The 22,179-nt window shown below is 37.6% G+C and overlaps 1 protein-coding gene across 5 annotated transcripts in view; it reads left to right on the forward strand.

Annotated features, from left to right (window-relative positions):
* Positions 1-22,179, forward strand: part of anks1b (ankyrin repeat and sterile alpha motif domain containing 1B) — a 298,928-nt gene that overhangs the window by 210,772 nt on the left and 65,977 nt on the right. For all 5 annotated transcript variants that reach the window (XM_028451136.1, XM_028451140.1, XM_028451138.1 and 2 more), the window contains 2 exons: positions 10,288-10,386; positions 12,354-12,506. In XM_028451136.1, the coding sequence (XP_028306937.1) occupies positions 10,288-10,386; positions 12,354-12,506 (252 nt within the window). The remainder of the gene's footprint in view (positions 1-10,287; positions 10,387-12,353; positions 12,507-22,179) is intronic.

Raw genomic sequence — 22,179 nt, forward strand, 5'->3', positions numbered from 1 at the left:
ATGTGAACGCACTACATACACATTTTGACGTCAAACTTACCATGAGTAGTACGTTAGTATGACATTTAGAACACAGCCACTGATAACATCATCAAACACAAGAGAAAAGATGGAGAAAGTCTGACCCTAAATGAGAGTACGTTCAATAATGTGTACAGTGAAACCATGCTGATGAAACAAGCAGCCACAGAATGGAAACATAAACCTACGACACTAGTGTGGATGGAAACACACATTTTGTTGCTATTCCTTGTTTGATTTCTTAAAAACTGATTGGAAAAGTAAATTATATGAAAATGTGGTGGAATGAGAACTTTTACTGAAAATGGTTGGAGTTCTCTTCAGTCAGTTCTACTTATAAAACACATCCAAATGAAATGTTTCAAAGGAAATCAATCAATCCAAGCTTTATTTGTGCCTTACTTTTCACATCCTCAGAACCCTGACCCTAATAAAACCAATAAAACTTGTAGGAGGACGAAGGATTTAAAAAATAATAATATTAATGGCTTGGATTTATATAGCGCTTTTTTCAAGGAAACTCAAAACGCGTTACAGAAAGCATTATTCATTCACACCAGTCACTCACACAGTCATACCGGTGGTGGTAAGCTACAATGTAGCCACAGCTGCTCTCGGGCAGACTGACAGAGGCGTGGCTGCCATTTCACGCCTACAGCCCCTCTGACCACCACCAACATTCATGCACAATTCATACAAGGCAATGTGGGTAAAGTGCCTTGCCTAAGGACACAACGACAATTAGTCAGTTAAAGCGGGATTTGAACCCGCAACCCTTCTGTTACTGGACAACCCACTCTACCACTGAGCCTTAATAATATTCTTCAGATTTTTTATGAAGCCAATAAAAAAAATATTGCCAAAAAACATCCTCGAAAGGTTTGAAAAACGAGAAAGTCACTATTATTTAAAAGTAACAAACATTTAAAGAAAAAAGTTTTAACAGGAATTTATTTATGGAATACACTCCATAAAATAGTCAGGAACTCTCCTAAAGTTTAAGAAACACATCAAATATGCAATGTTAAATAAGTATGAAAATTTTATTTGAATATAAATAAAATGACGTTAGATATTTGATTTGAGCAAACATGAAATTATGTGAATATTTTTGTGAATATTGTAAATATGGCACATAAAAATTTCTATAAATCTGTTCATATTTAGAAGCTTGAATATTAATAAACTGATCCAAAGGTATTGAAAGACAACAGAGGAGCAGATACTATAAGAGTCATCAGTTGCTCTAATTAATGGTTAATAGGTGTTCCCTAAACTAAAGTGTTACCCAAACTTCTTACACATACACATTTGGCCATAATTGACAACTCTACTTAAGCTCCTCCCACTATATGAATACATAATTACGACGGGCACTGTACTAGTTATTATAATAATAGGTAAATTCAAACGAAGATTACTAAAAGGTTACTACTGGCTAAACTGGTGTAGCACATTTTACACGTTTTGTACACATTTAATGTATATACGTGTTATTACTTATAAGTGAAATGTATGAGGTGTGAAGGGAAAAATGAAAATAAACTCATGATAAACAAACAAAAAATAAACTAGGAGATTGATCACAGAGTTTTAGTCTGATTTGACGACACAACGATTTAAAACCAAGACAAGTACGTTCAAAAAAGGTATTAAATTAGGAAGTTATGAAACCTTTACATAGAAATATAGTTTAACTCGGCTTCTTTTCGTGCTGCGGCTGCATGTGAGGAAGGACATTGTTAAAACCTCTGTTTCCACTTCACATCCATCAAGTGTAAATGTCAGCACGAGTAAAAAAAACAAAGGATTTCTAACAGTGGACCATAGTGGGGGGCAAAGAGCAACACTCGGCTGTAGCCTTTACAATCAATGCCAGTCGTGTGAAGAACATACGATTAGAAGCTTTTTGCTGCTTCCTGGTTTAATATGTGATATTTATCCTACATTGCACAATGCATTGGTGGTAGATCCAGAGTATGGGGTGACATATACGACTTAAAGTGAGGAAGAGCTTTGACTTTTTCCTGAAGCCAACAGGGAGCAATTATTCCTGTTTTTGTGTCCACTGCTCTGTGACGCTGTGAAGCTGTGAGTCGGTGTTCCGTGCAGACGCAGCAGCAGCTCTGCTCTAATCACGATCTGATCTCTGAAGTAGAGGAGAAGTTCTCACAGGAAGTCCAATCAGCTGCTGGAGACCCCGACTTTCCTCTGAGTTTAGTCTGTTTAAAATGTGTTTTACACAGACCAGCTGATCACATGCTGTCAGTTTGAGGAAGTGTTTGTCATTCATCACAGATTGGAACAAGTTTAACAATCACTACCTTTAGTCTACGACTGAACAAGACAGACTCCACAGACTCCTCCCCATTCATTTCAGGTTTGGACATTTTAGTGCACTAAAGAGGTTCCAAAACACTGAATTTAAAATGTGCACCCTGAGTGATTTGCCCTGGCCTTGAACGAACTATAAGTTGAAATAACTTGAACTAATTATAAATCAAAATAACTAACTACCGTAATTTCCGGACTATAAGCCGCTACTTTTTTCTCACGCTTTGAACCCTGCGGCTTAAACAATGACGCGGCTAAATTGTGTTTTTTTTTCCCGGTTTTATAAACATTGAGCTCTGTCACATTAGACCAGGTGGAACAATGACATTGTTTACATTAAATTGTTCTCGCTTGCACTGAATCATTCTGAGCACTCATTTTGTAATGATGCACACTTCTCGAGAGAGAATGTAGATGAAGTAAAGGTGAACCTGTTTGTAATAGAAATATAAACAGCATAAATGTGTTAAATCACCGCATTAGGTTTGTTCCGGATTGATCGGTGCTCTGGGGTCTGAGGCTGATGGAGACGATACATGCTGTATCCAGGCTGTTCTGATCTCAGCTCCGCCTACAGTAAAAGTCAGCCATTTGTAATAGTAGCATAACAGCATGAAGTTGCCAAATCACCACGTTGGATTTGTTCAGAAGTAGGGATGTAACGATTAATCGTAAGGCAGTTAAAAATCGATTCATAGGTATCACGGTTGATATCGATTTTCTGAAAATTTAATCGCAGTACTTTTTTTAACCAGCAGAGGGCAAGTGCACAAGTGTAGGCGGCGTGCGGAGTCTGCTAATACTTTCTTTCTGGCCGCCTTCTACTCTTAAATATGTTGATAAATGATTCATTGCCCCTTTAGCACCGAAAGAATATCTGTAATATTACTTGAATATCTGTAAAAGTCACGTTTTTCTATTAGCTCTGTCTGCTAGCATAGCTTCTCTTCTTCACTGCAAGAATTTCTGCATGCCAACCGACCACTGTGTTACCAGCGCCCTCTGCTGGTCCAAACAAATATGACGTAAATCAGTGTAATCACGGTTTTTTTTTTTAAAGTCCAATTGTTAAGGCACAAAATACATTTTCAGTTGCACTTTTAAAAAGAAAAAGAACTATTATGCAGTTTTGCATTGTTTATTATAGAACCAGAATTTAAATTAATAGGCTTCATTTTCATTTCTATTATTCCTTTATTTATTTCATTCAAGATTTATTTTTAGTTAAATTGCATTGTTTTGAATAGTTTATCAAGGGATTCTTTTGACAATGAAATATAAAAGGAAAATAATACAGTTTTTTCTAGTTTTTTTCCCAAAAAAAAAATTTGTCTACATTTCCATTTTGTAAAATAAATCGTGAGAGAATTGTATCGTGAACCCAGTATCGTGAATCGAATCGTATCGGGAGTTGAGTGAATCGTTACATCCCTATTCAGAAGTGATCGCATCCGTATTCTGACTCAGAGTCCGACTCGCTGTGATCGCTCCACGGTAGTTCACAGTAAGAAGAGCGGACAAAGCGGTGGGTGTATCAGACTGGTTCCAGTAAAAAGTGACCATAAAAAGCTGTAAATGGACTGATATGTAGACGTGGAGCAGTCAGGAGGAGACTTCATGTAGTAAAGGAAACTTAGTTGAAACACGGACACTTACAGCAGCACGCCAACCTGCTACCGTTCTGATTGGCCGATTTGTCTGACGGGCACCCTTATTGTAATGCGGCCAATAAAAGAGTGCTCTTTATAGCCTGGAAATGATGGTAACTAACTAGTGGCATATTAAGTTCTTCTCTCAGTATGCCCCAGGGCACATGTTTTCTGGCAAAAATGAGATGAGCCTTAATGTTCTTGTTGCTTAGCAGTGGTTTTGGTCTGGAACTCTGCCATGTAGGCCATTTTGGCCCAGTCTCTTTCTTATGGTGGAGTCATGAACACTGACCTTAACTGAGGCAGGTTTTCTCACCTCTTGGATGAGTCGTCGCTGCGTTCTTGGGGTAATTTTGGTCTATCGGCCACTCCTGGGAAAGTTCACCATTGTTCCGTGTTCTTGCCATTTGTGGATAATGTCTCTCACTGTGGTTCACTGGAGTCCCAAAGCTTTAGAAATGGCTTTCTGACCTTTTCCAGGCTGATAGATTCATATTACTTTTTCACTCTCATTTGTTCCTGAATGTCTTTGGTTTTGATGATCTTTTGGTCTACTTCACTTTGTCAGGTAGGTCCTATTTAAGTGATTTCTAGATGGAGAACAGGTGTGCAGTAATCAGAAATTGAACTCAGGTGTGATCAACCACAGTTACGTTTTAACAGGAGCTGGGGGCAAACACTTATTCACACAGGGCCATGTAGCTTTGGATATTTTTCTTCCTCATTAAAAACTGCATGTTGTGTTTACTTGTGTTATCTTTGACTAATGTTTAAATTTGTTTGATGATCTGAAACATTTAAGTGCGGAAAACATGCAAAAAAGTAAGAAATCAGGAAGAGGGAAAAACATTTTTTCACACCACTGTAGATAATTTTGACTCTTTGTCTCCATCTCACGTACAAATTCCAACCCATTGTTAAATCTCTAAAGATCTTTGTCAGGGAAATGTGTATGAGTTCATGAATTCATCTCACAGCTTCATTAGATGTTCCAAAGTTTGCCACTAGATTAGTTTGTTATTTAGTGCAGGAGAGCCACAGCTCTTTGTGTTTTATGGATGACTGCAGAATAAAAAGCAGGCACCAGCAGGGAAAGCTAAACAGCCTCCGTTTTCCCCAGTGAGGAGGAAATGTCACAGCCTTTGAACAAAATGTCTTTTTTTAAAGGCCACTCAGGCCTAAAGTGAAGCCGATAAGGAATAACAAACCTGCCAATGGATGTCTACCATTTTCATCTATTCTCTGCATTGTTCCAAGGTTTAAAAAACAACGTTGACACACACACACACACACACACTAAAGCTGGACAATAGGATTTTGTCTCGATTCTTTTCCGTACTGCTGCCAATTCCAATCCATTGATTGTTGTGATTTGATTCTAACGGGTATCTCTTTTTTTTCATATATATATTTATTTTCATCCAAAAACAAAAGTAGAATCACACAGTTCTAGAAACAATACGAGTAATAGTTCCAAAAAACAGTCAGTCAGTCAAATTATCACTCACTGTCCAAGATAAGCACAATATCTCACAATATAAATTGTAATATAGCAATCCTAAAAAATCCTATTTCCAAAGCAGCATCAAATCCAACACTTACATCAGCTTATATACAGTTGTTATTATTTTTTAACACTAATTAATCAAATGGGAAGCGATAAGAGAATCATCAATCACTCCTCCTCCAGTAGTTCAAAATTAAGGAGACATTAAGTATTTACTTATTTTTAACCAGCTGCCCGTGACTCACCCAGTACAGGTCCGCGACCCATTTTTGGGTCCTGACCCACCAGTTGAGAATCGCTGCTATAACGCATTAATAAAGATACAGTACATCTAAACATTTTTTTCTTACAAATGTAATTTTCCTGCTTTTTGCTGCTCTCAGATCACCTTCTTTCCTTGTATTTTCTCAAAGTTGACGTCACGATGATCAATTCTGGGGAGAAAAATTGATTTTTAATATTGTCATTAAAGAAAATCTTTATACATCCAATTTGAATTGATGACTCTCCCATCTCCTGTTGTTGTGTCCCCAAGTCACCCTCCTTTACTTTTACACCCATGTCTCTCTCTCTGTGTGTGTGTGTGTGTGTGTGTGTGTGTGTGTGTGTGTGTGTGTGTGTGTGTGTGTGTGTGTGTGTGTGTGTGTTGCGCATTACTCGCTGTAATTATCTGTGCTCTCTTTGTCTCACCGGAGGAGGAGTGATTGATGATTCTCTTATCGCTTCCCATTGGATTAATTAGTGTTAAAAAAGAAGAAGAATAACTGTATACAAGCTGATGTAAGTGTTGGATTTGTTGCCGCTTTGGAAATAGGATTTTTTTTTTTTAATTTCCCCCTGTTATACTTTCTTCACTCATAGGCTTGTTATGAATTAATTTGCTAACACTAATAGTTTATTGGTTTGTGAACGTGTGCTTTGGTGAATGACTGATATTGGAGCACAACAATTATAAAAGACAAAAAAAACAACTAATTAGTCCATGAAAAGGCAGCAACTTATTTAATGAACATAATGTAAGCCATGTTAATTTTGATTTAGATTCAGTCACAAGTCTTTTGACTAAAACGCTATTTAGTTGTAGTGAAAATTTAGTCTTCAGCACTATTTCAGTTACAGTCTAGTTTCAGTCAACTAAATGACATTAAGATTTTAGTCGACTAAATCTGTGATAGATGTAGTCGACTAAAACAGTGATTCTCAACTGGTGGGTCGCGGACCTGTACTGGGTGGGTCAGAGACAGCTGGCCAAAAATAAATAAATACTTAATGTCTCTCATGTTAGACTTGTCTTTTATTTTGAAAGAAACTTTTCTTTTGACATGCTGTGAAATACATGTTGCACAGGAAAAACATATAGATTTATGTTTTGATATATATATTATATATTTCATATGTGTGTTTTCAGCAGCTATTTTTAAAAAACGAAATTTGTTTGGTTGAATTAAAAAAAAAAAGTGGGTCGCGATTTAATGACTGTGGAGAAATGTGGGTCCCAGTGAAACCAGTTGAGAACCTCTGGTCTAAAATACAGTATATACAGTATACTGGATAAGACCTGATAATGGATGGATGTAAATAAGCAGGTAGATTTGATCACATGAGTTCTGATTGGATTTCGTCCCATGTGATGAAATTGTAGTTTTGTTTTTGTTAGTCGACAAAAATCTCAAAAGATTTTGATATCGTTTTTGCATCTTTTTTTTTCACTCTTCATAGTCTCATTATTGTCACTTAAAAAATGCAGTCAATGAAAACTGATGAAAATTCTTAGTCGATAAAATGAACACTGGTTGTCAGGATAAGCTATTGATGATGTAACCGTGTTACCGTGTGGGGAATAAATAAGATGAATGACGCTGTAAACAGATTTGAACTCCTGACCATCTCGAGGTTCGGAAAGAACATTGGTTTTCTTGAGCAAAATGTTTCAGGAGGTCAGAGAACAGTCAGACTTGTTCAGATCATCAGAGAATCAAATCTCAAAGACGTGTTTCCAAACACAGATCACACTTGGAGGTTTCCATTAGTTCCAGCTGCAGACACCACCGCTGTCGGCTCCCAACAGGAAAATTAACAGATAGAAATCAATCAGTCTAAATAACATAGCCTGGTTTGTTGAGTCTTTATATCTGTTTCAACATTAGGATTGAAGGGTCTGAGTTTAGCAAATAAAAAAGCAATAAAAGCTGGTTTCCATTATGATCACGCCTATGCTTTTATGGCTAGTGTAAAATCTTCTGTTTGCTACTTTCAGCAGGATAATGCATCAAATCACACACTTTGAATAATGTAAAACTGCAATATTAAAGAGATACTCAAGCCAAATGACAAAGAGGACGGAAGAAAGTGTCTATTTGTGCGGTTGCCGTACGGACAACCTCCGGTGCTATTGGTAAGTTTACCGAAGTACAAGTACGTAGCGTCTTAGGGTTAGGTTTACGGTTAGGTTTAGTCTTAGTCACGTGACCTAAACTGGCCAGTGAGGGGGTTGCGTACGGATAGAATGTCTGTGTATTTATAGGGCTACCGTACGGATAGCCACTGCGTATAGATAATAGAGTCCAAATTCCATCCTTTTCTCCTTTCTTAGTAAATGCAACATAAAAATCTGTCAATATCCTGTTCTTCTCTGGAAAAACGTCATGAAGTCCAAGGAACTGGATCAGTAACTAAAGCGGATTCAAACGATATTTCACTACAGACCAGTGCTTCTCAAAGTGTGTGGTGCACCCCCTGGTGGGCAATGAAGACATAAGTGGGCCGTGACAAACAGGAGGAAGACATTTTTAATTTTATGCCAATCTTTTTCAAGTCCGAGTGACAATGAAAAACAAGTTAATTTAATAAAAAATAGAGAACCACACAATCATTTTGGTATGACATGTATGGTCATATGTTTGCAGTATAAAAGGAAAATGAACAATAAAGCCAACATTTCCAGCGCTGTGCTGCCGTCAGCCTGTGAAATCAGCTTCAGATTTTTCCATAGTGTAAGACTAGAGCTGAGTATAGTCTGGCATTAGTAAAGTCAAGATGAAGCTCTGCTGGGTAAGCCACCCAACTTGAGTCGGAAGTTTGGAACCATCTTATTATTATTCAAATAAATTTGAAAGCTCAATACTGATGGAATCGTGATTAATCGATTCAAAACCGTATTAATCGAAATCTAATCGATTCAAGAAATTGACCATGATGCCCAGCTCTAGTTTGGCTGCCTGTTTCTGACACTCAATTACTTCACATTCAGACCTCGGATCTGGTCCGTGTCTGGTACCAGTGGATAGGTCTGGTCCTCCCGAGTCTGAAAATTAGCCTCTCATGGTGGTAGAGTCAGAATTGGCCCTGCTTGGGTTCCTGGAAGTCCCAGTCAGAGCCCGAGTCCAACCTAATGGAAGAAGCAGTGTCGAGGCAGTGGACCTCCCTTGCTTTGACACTGCTTGTGAAGTGAACTTTAGCATTGGAATCTATAAAAACCTGCAATGTTTTATATACACTATTTTTGCAGATTACACTTATTTTGTTGGATATGCACCAGTTATAATCAGTGTTGTGCTAGTTACTGAAAAAAGTAACTAGTTATCATTACTAGTTACTTCATTAACAAAATAACTCAGTTACTGATTTGATTACTTACAGCAAAAAGTAATGCGTTACTGGAAAAAGTAACTTTTGAGTTACTTAGAATTAAAGAATGTATTATTTATTTTGGGTCATTTGTGTCCATACAGCTTCATATTAGTGCTGTAATAATATAATAATCCACTCTTGATCAACTGCTATAAAACAACCATAAATGATGTGCATATAAAGCACAAAACAGCTGCTACAAAATTAAAACAGTCATTTTTCAGCCTTAGCACAGTAATGTAAAGTAAGCTGTGCATATTCCAGGTGCACATTCTGCTGTTGAAAATGCTTATAAAAATAAATGTGGAAAAACAAATTCAAAGCATTTTCCTCAGCTACACAATGCTAAACAGATCAGGCTAATGAGCTGCTGTTAGCGGTGACTCAGCAGTAGCGACAAGCTGCATATTTGCAACATACCGTGCAATAGTTTGGCTGCCCTGTCCCTGGATAACAGTCATAGTCTGTTAAAATCCAGCCACAGCGATAGCTTAGCTTCACTGATGCATCGTTTGAAGACAAACATAATGCGGGTATTTCCACTCTGAGAAGCTCGTTCTGCTCTCGCGTTGACTCGCCATGATTGGCGCACGTGATGTAAACAGAAACACGCTGACAATGCTGCTTCTTCTTCTGTTTTATCGTGTTTGGCACGGCATCCCGCAAAAATATGTAGCGCCACTGTAAACAGGAAGTATACTGCAGCTAGCAAAGTAACGGACAAACGCACCATATTGTAACGTAACAGCATTATTTCTTTAGAAAAATATTGCGTTACAGTACTAGTTACTGTCAAAAGTGACGTTGGGGCAATACTGCATTTATGATGTTTCTCTTTTTAGTTTAGTAGTGATTTAGGGGAAAAATAGTAGTTGTAGCAATGTTTTAGAAACTAAATGTTTCACTTTTCAATGTAAATATGACTGATTAATTTATAGAACTGCTGAGCAATACGTACAGGCTTTGTTGTCGTTAAACCTATTAATATATTCTTTCAGGGCATTTTTCAGCACTCGGTTATAGTTGCTCATGATTAATTTTACAATGGATACATATGGCTGTAGTGCTGTTTGCTTGCCATAAAACGCCCACTGAAGTCCTGTTGTGTGACGCAGATCCACTAACCATGTACGCTGCTTTTTGCAGGGCAGTAATGTGGTGGAGGACCAGGACCTGCTGGAGATCGGGATCCTCAACTCGGCCCACAGACAGCGCCTCCTGCAGGCCATCCGGCTTCTGCCACGGGTAAGAGTTGCACAGGAGCTAAAGGTTTTACAAACTCTCAGTAATCAATGCAAGTGTAAGGGTTTTAGTGTCTGTTTTGAGTTTAAGAATATAGTTGTGGCATCATTTGACATCACACTATATATTTTGCGGATACTTCTGATCTGCTTATTTTTAGGGCTTTTTTGGGGGTTTGAGTTTTTTTTTATTAAACTTGAGAAGGTTCAAAGTATAAGAGATTAGAACTCAAGATAAGTAATAAATCTGTGTTGTTTCTTATCATTTTTATTGAATTTTAGCAGAAGAAAAGGCCAATTGTTGGTGATATTGTCATTAGAGTTGTACCCATTAGTTTTTCCAAGACATTAAACAAAATGAAGCAGTTTGACTTCAGTGTCTTTCACATGTAAAGAGACATGAGAGCGTTAACAAATAGGCCAAACCCTACTAGTTAATGCAAATATATCCTCAACTCTCTCCTCAGAAAGGTATTAATTTTTAAACGACAATAAACCATGTGTAGAATAAAGCATCTTCGCAGCACAATAAAAGAATAAATGCAATGTGGCACTTTTGTGTGGTACAAACAGGATTTACACATGGAATGCACGAAGGAGGTATTATGTTAGCATTTGTGCAGATGGCAGCTGTTCAATGATGTAAAGCTTCAGGTCAAATGCACTGATCCAGAAAAGCAAAGCAAATCAAATTCAGTGTCTAACAATACCTGAGAAATACACCAGGCCATAACAATATGAAATCATGTCCTTTTAGCTGCCAAATTCACCTGCATCGTCAAATTAGACAACATTATGGATTTTAATAGAATGTTCATATCTATTCCAAAATTATTTTCACATTTACCTCATTGGTTCGCACCATGCTTTGTTTCCTTGGATAGTCCGGTCCATTTGTGGTGGTGTGAAAGCTCATTCCAATGCTGATGTGGACCCAAACAGTGAACAGTTTGGGTCTTGGGTCGCCTCAAGTGAAGCCTGGTGGGGTTTTCACGATGTGAGAAAGCAAAGCCGGACCAAATATAGGAAGTGGGACCAAAAACAGGACGTGACGTTGAAACGCAAACAAAAATGCACAAAATGCAGTAAATAAAAATGGCATGGGGACGGACAAACTTATAAACATCAGGACTGCAAAGATTTGGCGTTGCTTCATTTTTTATGAACAAAGTGTTGTTGTTTTCTTCTTCTTCTTCTTCTTCTTCTTCTTCTTCTTCTTCTTCTTCTTCTTCTTCTTCTTCTTCTTCGCCTGAATGTTGACAGTATTTCACTCAGGCAAAAAAGAACAAGGCCGAAGTATTCCGTCCACTTGGTAACCGACTGTTTTGCCTGTGTGACATTGTGTAGAAAGCTTGGTGTTCTTAGCAAAGACCAGTGTGAAAATGAACCACACCAAATTAAAATACAAAAATGTTGCACATTCACCACCTGAACCGCACAGAGTCCATCGGACTATACAGTATATGTGAAAGCACCCTAACTCCTTTATATCTTTTCAGATTCTGGTTTGAGAAAACGTAATAAGTTGACTAACTATGTCTCAGAAACAAAAGCATCATGTAAACCCAATCCCTTGGGGGAATTGTGACGCTGTCACAAAAATATTAGTTTCACTTTTCGTGCTGCGCAACACGAGTTTCAAACTCAATGTGTTTTGATTGGTTAGTTTACGCAATTGGTTCTTATTACCACACTTTGTTCGGGGTTTGGGTTTTGGTTATGGTTAATGCATCGGTTTGCAATCACCACCAGGATACATGAGGAAATCGTGTTGCACACACACAAAATTTGGCCCCTCAACAATGTTGCACAACAATGCTTTAAATTCTGTTCTGGTTTGATTCTTGATCCACATGGTCATCCGTCTTAAGGATCCCATCACTATTGGGAAAATCCTATTCCTGTTGTTGTAGTCGGATTACGTCAGATTTATTAAGATTGAAAAAGTTTCTTTTATTGTTGATCATGAAGGTGCGGCCCGTTGGCTACGATGGCAACAACCCCACATCAGTGGCTGAGTGGCTGGAGTCTCTGGAGCTCGGCGACTACACCAAGTCCTTCCTCATCAACGGCTACACTTCCATGGAGCTGGTGAAAAAGATCTGGGAGATTGAGCTCATCAATGTAAGTTCCTTTGTTTAGCTTTGGCTGGTAACTGGTAATTAACTTTGTCTGAGTGGATGAAGGTATTCAACCAATCAGCGGCCTTGGTTTTATGAGTGAAGGCCGTAGTTCACTTTTGGCTGTAGTTTGAAGGAGACTGGATGCGTTTGTGTGAAAGCATGTTTACTTATTTTGCTTAATTGTAGTAGAGCTGTTCAGAATTGTGAGCAAATGCTAATGACGTGCATTATTTAAGAACAAGAACCAGTTCACATTTGAACACTGTAGATTGTTTGTGGAAGCCTTTATAATGAAGGAAACAACAACTTTTTTATTACACATGGTAGAGTTTTGTGTCCTTGATGTGGTTTGTTTTTGTGAATCTTTTTTTTTTTTAGCTTTTATTTTGTATTTGGAAGTTTGATTTATCACTAAACCATCTGATTCCTTTGTTAAATTGTTCCCAGCCTATTTTCTTTTTAAATTTGTTAGTACTGGTCTTCATAGACAGTGGTGGGGATGTAATAATTTGGGGCTTATCCTGTATTTGAACCCGAGAGCCTTTCTTTAAAGGTAAATAGTCACAGAAACCTGAAGGGTTGAATAAGTAAAAGTTGTTAGAAATATGTGTAGTTGTGTTTTTTTATTTTGGTAGTTTGAAAAGTCTTATTATTATTATTATATTTAAACAGCAAATTTCACATTATTAGATATTATACACTTTAGTGTGATTCCAGGCTAATTATCAAAAGTATTTTTTTAAAGTCTGGTGACAAATCTACGTTTTGCTTTAAAGGAAAGTCAATCAATGATATTTATCTGAAACAGAGAAAAACTCAGTCGAGTCAAACTCAAGGCCCGGGGGTCAAATCTGGCCCTTTAGAGCAATGAATTTGGCCTGCACGAGAATGTAAAAAATCATTGAAAAAACATGAAACATTTTGTAAATTACCAAATAATTCAGTTGTAGATATCTCAGCCCCTCCAAATATAAACATTCTATTAAAATCCATAATATTTGCAGAGCTCAGTTTTCCACTTCTTATATCACATGACGGCAGTCATTTTTTGTCTCAAATTATTGAAAGAACTCTAAATGTTTCCAAAATGTGGCAATTTTTTTTAATCAAATTATTCTATGAAATGTCCCCAAATTCCTCGAAGATCCTGCAGGGACTGATATACTCACACATTTTATAATTTATATATAATAATAATAATAATAATAATAATAATAATAGTAATAATAATAATAATATATTTTATTTGAACACCAGCACCTTTCAGGTTTTCCAAGGTCACTTTAAAGTGCATTGTATAAAACCACAATAAAAGTAAGCTAAAACAGTATAAAAACAACAGTTAAAATTTAAGCTAAAACACAGAGATGTAATAAATATCATTTAGATGTGGATTTGCAAACCAGGCAACATTAATGTTGAATTTGCACCTATAATCTGTGGCCCACTTCAGCTCAAACTGGTCCATATTTGGCCCCTGAACTAAAATATCTGCAGTAGATGATACCAGTGCTTGTCTTCATGCTTCAGCTTTAGAACGAGTACATTTGTATTCCATACATTCTGTCTTAAAGATTCTCTAAAACTATATTTTTTCCAGTGTTGGGATAAAAAAAAATAGATAAAGCATCTCATGTTTGAAGGTCAGAATTCATGGGGGGCGGGACAACCCAGGGGTGGATCTGAAACTGTGTGTAGATATAAGTGCATCGGTTTGTGTCCTCATGCCTCACCTTGGTGCCAAAGGGAATTTGTATGGCTTTCAATGCTTTTCTTCAAACTGGAAACATGAAGAAAAGAATGTGAAAGTTTCCTCCCTGAGAATAAAGTAGGATCCATACATACAGTGAAGAGTTTCCTCTCTGGAATGCAAACTTTGGCTGAGCTGCATATTTATTGTTGAATGCACACAGCAGCTAAACGTGTTTTATTAGGGAAGTTTATTATTCAACAGACGGGTGACTCTATGCAGGGATTTGTGCAGCTTTGATGGCTGATGTCAGTCAGGATGGTGAGGTAGGGGAGTGTTGGTGTTTTCCAGCAGAGGATGAAGTGATGAGGTGATGAGTGATCGGCTGGAGGAGGAGGAGGAGGAGGAGGAGAGGGAGTTATATAAGCATGTGGGATGCAAGATGTTTCATAGCGCTGTGGATGCTGCCCACACACACCACTGCACTGTGTGTTTCTGAATACATATGTGAAGCTGTTAATACATGCTTAGTTATGCATGTGTGTCAACGCGTTAGTCTTTAATGTGAGGAGGAGGGTGAAAGCATTGAAATATAGAGAAATTGCAACAATCACTCAAAAAACAAACAACAAATAGACACAAAATGACAACAAAACTAGTGTTATTTCCTGTATTAATGCACTGATTGGTCATTATTCTAAAAGCTGACATGAATGTTGGTATTTGTTTCCCTCAAAATCAGACAATCACAGTTTATCGGCCCTCGCTGTCACAACAGTTGTTTGTATACAGTCGTGTTGCAAGTTACAAGTGTTGCTCAGTATTGTTAAAAGTAGACTTTTAAAAAATGCCAGATGACAAGATACATATATATATTTTTAGGTCAGATTTAACTAAAGGGAAGATGAAATCATGTGCAGGTTCAAGCCACAGACGAGGTGAACAATAAGAAGGTAAAACTGCAGGAAAACATACATCAAAAGAAACACGATCGAAGGTTGCTGTTGCCCACGCTGTGAGAGAAATCCTACTTCAAAATGTTGGTTTTTTTACCATTTGCTTCCTGAGGCGCATCTACCAGATTTAGTAATGTCTCCCTGCTGAGTGCCTCGGGGGGTTAGAATGAGGTTTAGATCATGGATCAATTCTCAGAGATAATTAAATATACTCTAAAGCAGGAGTTCTCAACCTTTTTAACCTATACGACCCCCAAACTTAAAGATTCCAGACGCCTGGGACCCCCACTGTAGATGAAGGTGGTTGAACACAGACATGAACGTTGAAGAACAGTCACGTGGAGACAGGGTCATCTATACGGGGGAATAAAGGGGAGAGATTTTTGGGGTCCATCCATAAAGTCAGCAAAATGATGGTCCATTGTTCTATGAATCTGTAATAACCACATTTATTTATTTATCTGAATAATATCCACTGTTATCCAGAAAGGTTAATATTACTTGAGCCATAGAATATAGTCATCTTAAAGATGTAAATCCTTGTTTTATTCAGAAATATAATGGATTAAAAGTGACCAAAAAAGGACAGAAATTGTTTAAAAGTTGCAAATTAGAGTGGCCAAAAAGGGACAGAAAAAGTGGGCGGGAAAAACACACAATGCACCTCCCTACCGCTACTACATTACCCATAAGCCACCGCGCGTAAAGGTGCAGACTCAGCACAGCTCCTATTTTCCTATTTTTTGGTAATCCAGAACATCACCAAAATGTAATCACCTGTTCCTTGTCCCATTATCAACATTTCCTGGAAGTTTCATCCAAATCCATTCAAAAGCTTTCAAGTCATCTAGCTAACAGACAGATATACAGATGGACAGACAAACAGATAAACAGACGGACAGACAGATAAACGCAGGGTAAAACATAGCCTTCCGCTTTGCCCTTGGCGGTGGTAAAAGGGTTCAAAGTGTTAACGTTGGCTTAAAAGTGGCAGAAATGGGGTGTTGGGGTAATGTAATTTAAAAAGTAGGAACAATTAGTTTAAAATGGCAAATAATGGGCATGATAAATCATGAATGTAGTGAAAGTGGCAAACATAAATGGTTAGAAGAGGTTTAAGGTGACAATAATGGGTCAACATATAAAACATTAGGTGGGAAAAGTGGTGCAAAGGGTGCAGAAAATGTCCTGAAAGTGGAAAGAATGTGCAGAAAAGGCATTGAAATTTGATAGAGAAGTGGAAGAAATGGGAGTAATGTTGCAAAAATGTGTTAAAAGGAGCAAAAATATGGCAAGAAAAAGTGATGATAATAGGTTAAAATATGGTGGAGTTGTAGAAAAAGGGTCAAAATAAGCAAAAATTGGCTCAAATTGTTCAGAAAATATTCTAAGTTTCTTGAAAGCATCTGGTGAATCTCTCCCAGTGTCTCTCGCAACCCCAAATGGGATCCTAGCCCCAAGTTTGGGAAAATACAACAAATAACAGATTAGCCTGTTTAGGAGGAATACTAAGCTAACTGTTCAAACACAATGAGAGCAAACGTTTGTATGAAAAGAAGAAAAGTATAGTTTACATCCATTTGTTCACTCATACTCCTCCACATCTTCTTCCAGCTCATCCTCAGGGATTTCATATTGTTCTCAGACCTCCACCAAGTTCTAAAGTTCATGATCTGAAGAGTTAATGAAAGAGAGAGTTACCAACAAACTACCATCAATCAATAACTCCTATCAGACAGGACGAGAATCAACAGATCAGCAGCTTCTCACTCAGGTCAAAATGTCTTTCATAGAAGTACAGAGAGAGAAAGGAGAGCAGCAAACTGCAGGACAAAGTCAAATAGTTCTCTGCCTCTAGCGTTGGTCCATGGGGGGTAAACTACAGCATGACTAGAATAAGGTCAGAAACACTTATCCTGTCCACTTTCACATCCTCTGGGATTCTGCACATGAAACCTGTAACTCAGACCACGATGGTGCTGATACGCCTCCTATCGACCTGTGTGTGTGTGTGTGTGTGTGTGTGTGTGTGTGTGTGTGTGTGTGTGTGTGTGTGTGTGTGTGTGTGTGTGTGTGTGTGTGTGTGTGTGTGTGTGTGTGTGTGTGTGTGTGTGTGTGTGTGTGTGTGTGCTGCAGTATAGAGGTGCTCTGTCAGTCTTCTCCAGCAGGTGATGAAGGGGTCTCTGCTGCACCACAGAAAAGATGAAATAAAGTGATTCTAGAAAGTCTGTATCGACGTTAGACATGAGAACATCAACTCATACAGTGGAGTGTGTGTGTGTGTGTGTGTGTGTGTGTGGGTGTGTGCGTGCGTGCGTGCGTGTGTGTGCGTGCATGCGTTTGAGGCTGGATGTTCAGGGTCAGGCTCTGTGGGGCTAGTAGAGCAGTCACAGTGACTTACAAGTTACACTGAAGTCTGTGTTTTGGCTTTCTTTTTCTACATTTAATCCACATTGTAACAACAAAATAAGATGTTTTACTGTAGTTTCAGCTGATTAGAACTGTGGAGAAACTGACGTTACTTTTCTTCATAATATTTCAAGATTTAAAGCAATTATTGTTATTTTATACAGTAAAGAAACATGTTTCCCTGTATAGTGAAAATCGTACTTTTCTGTCCACACTGAATGCCATAAGAAGTTAAGAAGGATATCAAGTATAAATGTGAAGAAAAAAAAATAGAAGATTTTCTAATTTTAAACGTGGGTGGGTGATTAATTCTGTATATAACATTTATTGGTATAGTTTTTGTTTCTTTTTTTTTTTTACCTTGTTTGCACATCATCAGCTCTCCCTAAGGTAGGGTAAAAAATACTTTACAATAGAGAAAATATAAAAAGAGAGGACAATTTTACACCTTGGTGTGGGGGAAAGGAACAGGGAAGAGGGAGTTAGGGTGGGACAATGGAAGGAGTGGGGATGAGTCAACTATCCGTCGGTATCACGATTCACATCGATACTGTGAAAATTGAATCTCAGTACTTTTTATAACCAGCGCTATCCAGAAATGTTGGAATCTGCTAATACATTCTTTCTGGCCGCCTTCTACTTTTAAACATGTTCATAAATGATTCCTTACCCCTTTAGCACCGAAAAAATATCTGTAATATTATGTGAATATCTGTAAAAGTCACGTTTTTCTATTAGCTCTGTCTGCTAGCATAGCATCTCTTCTTCACTGCAAGATATCTGCATGCCAACCAACCACTGGGTTACCAGCGCCCTCTGCTGGTCCAAACAAATATCTGACCTAAATGCAGTGAAATGTTTTTTTTTTTTTTTAAGTCCAATTGTTAAGGCACAAAATACATTTTCAATTGCACTTTTAAAAAGAAAAGGAACTATTATGCAGTTTTGCATTGTTTACTATAGAACCAGAATTTAAATTAATAGGCTTCTTCTTCATTTGTATTATTCCTTTATTCATTTCATTCAAGATTTATTTTTAGTTAAATTGCATTGTTTTGAATAGTTTATCAAGGGATTCTTTTGACAATGAAAAATAAAAGGAAAACAGTATAGTTTTTTTATAGTTTTTTTCCCCAAAAAAAATGAAGGAATATTTTTCAGTCATCATTTTTCTACAGTCCCATTTTGTAAAATAAATTGTGAGAGAATTGTATCGTGAACCCAGTATTGTGAATTGAATCGTATCGGGAGTTGAGTGAATCATTACGTCTCTATTATGGATTAATAAGGATCAGTGTGTGTTCGATAACTTTCTTTTTTTTTAAAAAAATAAAAAAAGATAAACGGTAGAAATGAGAAGAAAAAAAAGATTGATGGAATGGATGAGAACTCATTTAAAGTGACTTCCCTGTTATTGAATTATAAAATAGAGAAGATTATAGAATCTGTCGGGATTCATTAATAAAATAGATGGAATAAGTAAAGCTCACAAATTTAACAAACCTGGTTCCACTGAGCAGATAATTAACTTTCACCTCGCGCTCTGAAAAGACTCATAAATAAGGTAATGAAGCGACTCTGATGACTCTATTTGCTAAATTGAGTGAAAATCTGAAGGTGATGAAGAAGTCCATGGTTACACAATCATACATGAAGTGGGGTTTTTTTTTTTTTTTTTTTGGTCTTTGCATTCATTTAAAGACTGTGGGCTTCGTTAGAGTTTAATTATGTTAACACATTATTATAACCCTATCAGCATGTGTAAAGTCTCCAGGTGAAATATTAATAATTTAGTGTTTTCTCTGCAGACCTGAGAGTGTAAATATTGGCCTTCAGAGGAAACTTGTTTAGATCATTTTCACTTTTTAAAAGACCAAAAAACTGACGACTTCTCCACTGGTCAGAAATGACTCAACATATTGTAGTATATACATTCAAAACTAAATATTTACGTATATATTTTCATTTATTTTTTAATTGGTACAATGTCATTTTAAAATATTAGGTTAGCATTAGTTTTAGTGGAGGTCTTCTGCTTTGTGTTGTCTTTAGCATTTGAAGCGTTTTAAGGGAAATAAAATAGTTATTTCTCAACAGTTTTTAACATGACATCATTCTGATTTTTTTAATTCATTTATTTCATTTTGCTGTGAACATTATGTGGGGACAAATATCAGAGAGAAGGTGAATACTTTTTAGGGGAATATGTTAAACTACCAAATGTGTCAAACTCATGGCCCGGGGGCCAAATTTGGCCCTTTGGAGCATCCCATTCGGCCCGCAGGAGGAAGTAAAACGGACAAAGAAGACATGAATCAATTGCTGTTTAATGCCACATTATTGGATTATTGCTGAGCACTACTTTAAGAGTGCTGTGGCTCTTAGCCCAGCCCCCGTCCCCTACACCCCGCCCCCGGACCCACAACCCACCCACACCTGCCCACCTGCTATGTTTCGTGACTGTGTGACTGTGTTTTCTTTTTGTCTCGTGCCAAGGTGGTTTTTTCTGCACTCCCCGTAGGGAATTCAGTTTAAGACCTGCCTTTTTTCCCTCACCCCCTCCCTCTCCTATTGTTCTTATCCCACTTCTCATCTAAACATGATGGCGCCAAAAACGGCTTTCCGTGTCTTTCCGCTGCAACTACCAAGTTAAATTCCTTGTAATGTTCTAAACTGGACCTGGCGAATAAAATCTGATTCTGATTCTCAATGAAACTCAACAATATTTGCATGACTGCAGTCGTTTTTAATGTTAAACAGTTTAAAAAACTCAAAATTCTAACAACATCCTTACATTTTCCTATATTTTTACACAATATTTCCCTTAATTAAATAGAAATTGGTCACATAATCAAGGAAATTCATATTCACTATCACTTATTGCTTGGATATTGTCGGTTACTTACATATTTTATATTTTATGTATACGTAGAAGTGCAAACTAGGGCACAATAATGTTGAAATTACTCATTTTACCCCTGTGCTAAATCAAGACAAACTCCAGCTCTGGCATTTTGTGCTGAGCGCTCTGATGCATATTCATTTTCCTGCAGCGCACACACACACACACACACACACACACACACACATCCTGCAGACATCCACACGATGGTGCTGTGCCCTCTCTTGTCCCTCAGTCTCTGACTCGTGTGGAATGATGCAGAGAAACTGTGTGAAAGCCTCCGATTGCTCTCATGAGTCCTCAGAGAGCTCTGAGTGCAGCAATTAGAAATGGATTTCATTTTGGAAAAACCACGTCCAGCATCGCTGGAGCGCAGATACTTTCTGCTCCTTAAGGAACAATTCCCATAAAGTCTTTTTCCATGAGTGCACGCTGACATCACAGTGTGTGATTGCGCTTTGAGTGGAATTGGAAAAGTGGTTTAGTAAAGGTCAGAGAGGATTTAGAGAGTTTACGCCCAGATGTATGATTTCCCCTGAGAGCGTTAGACCAGGGGTTTTCAAACGTGGGGTCGCGAGACACATTTTGAGCCCCTTTTTGCTTATTTTGAGCCTTTTTCTGCAACTACACCAAACCTGCCATATTTTCACCTATTTTCATCACTTTTCTGGCCATATTTTTGCTCCTTATAATGCATTTTTTCTACTTTACTCCCATTACTGTCATTTCTCCATCAAATTTCAATGCCTTTTCTGCACATTTTTTTCCACTTTTAAGACATTTTCTGCACTTATAAACCCTTCCCACCACTTTTCCACCTAATGTCACATATGTTGCTCCATTATTGTCACTTTTAACCTCTTTTCATCATATTTCAGGCTTATTTTTTTTTGCCAATTTAACCATATATTCACAATTTGTCATGTCCATTATTTGCCATTTTCAACTAATTGTTCCTACTTTTTAAATTACATTATCCCAACCCACCCTCCCCCAATTTCTGCCACTTTTAAACCAATATTGACACTTTAAACGCTTTTTATTACATTTTCCGTCCATTTTTTGCTCATTCTAATTTTCAACTTTTAACCAAATTTCTGTGGTTTTTAAAATCCCATTTCACCACCTTTTTGACCCCTTTTAGTCATTTTTAACCCATTTTATTTCTGATTAAAACAAGGATATACATCTTTAAGATGACTATATACTATGGCTCAAATAATAATAAACATCCTGGATAACAGTGGATGTTATTCAGATCAATAAATAAATATGGTTATTGCAGAGTCATAGAACAGTGGAGCTCTCCTCTTTATTCCCCCTTATAGATTGCCCTGTCTGTGTTCAACCACCTTCAGCTACAGTGGGGGTCCCTGCTCTCTGGAACCTTTATTTTGGGGGTCGCGGGCTGAAAAGGTGGAGAACCACTGCGTTAGAGGACTTTTCTTTGGTCAACAACTGTCGCAGATGGTTTCTTTCTCTTTGGGCTGCCGTTTTGTTTTCTGTTCTGAGGGAAACGTTGTGCCCCGGTGCACCCTGGGAAGTAGAAGTTGTCAGTAACTTTAGTCGTGTTTGTAGACCTTGAAGAAGTAGGTCCCCCTGCAGCTTCTGATTCAAAGGCTTTGAATAGAAAAGAGAAGAAGCTGTGAGAAGGTTGCACAGGGAGACTGTGTTGAAAAACAATGGTTTTTAGACTCACACAGGAACTTTTTTTGAG

The sequence above is a fragment of the Gouania willdenowi genome, chromosome 6 (genome assembly GCF_900634775.1).
Source record: "Gouania willdenowi chromosome 6, fGouWil2.1, whole genome shotgun sequence".
NCBI lineage: Eukaryota > Metazoa > Chordata > Actinopteri > Blenniiformes > Gobiesocidae > Gouania > Gouania willdenowi.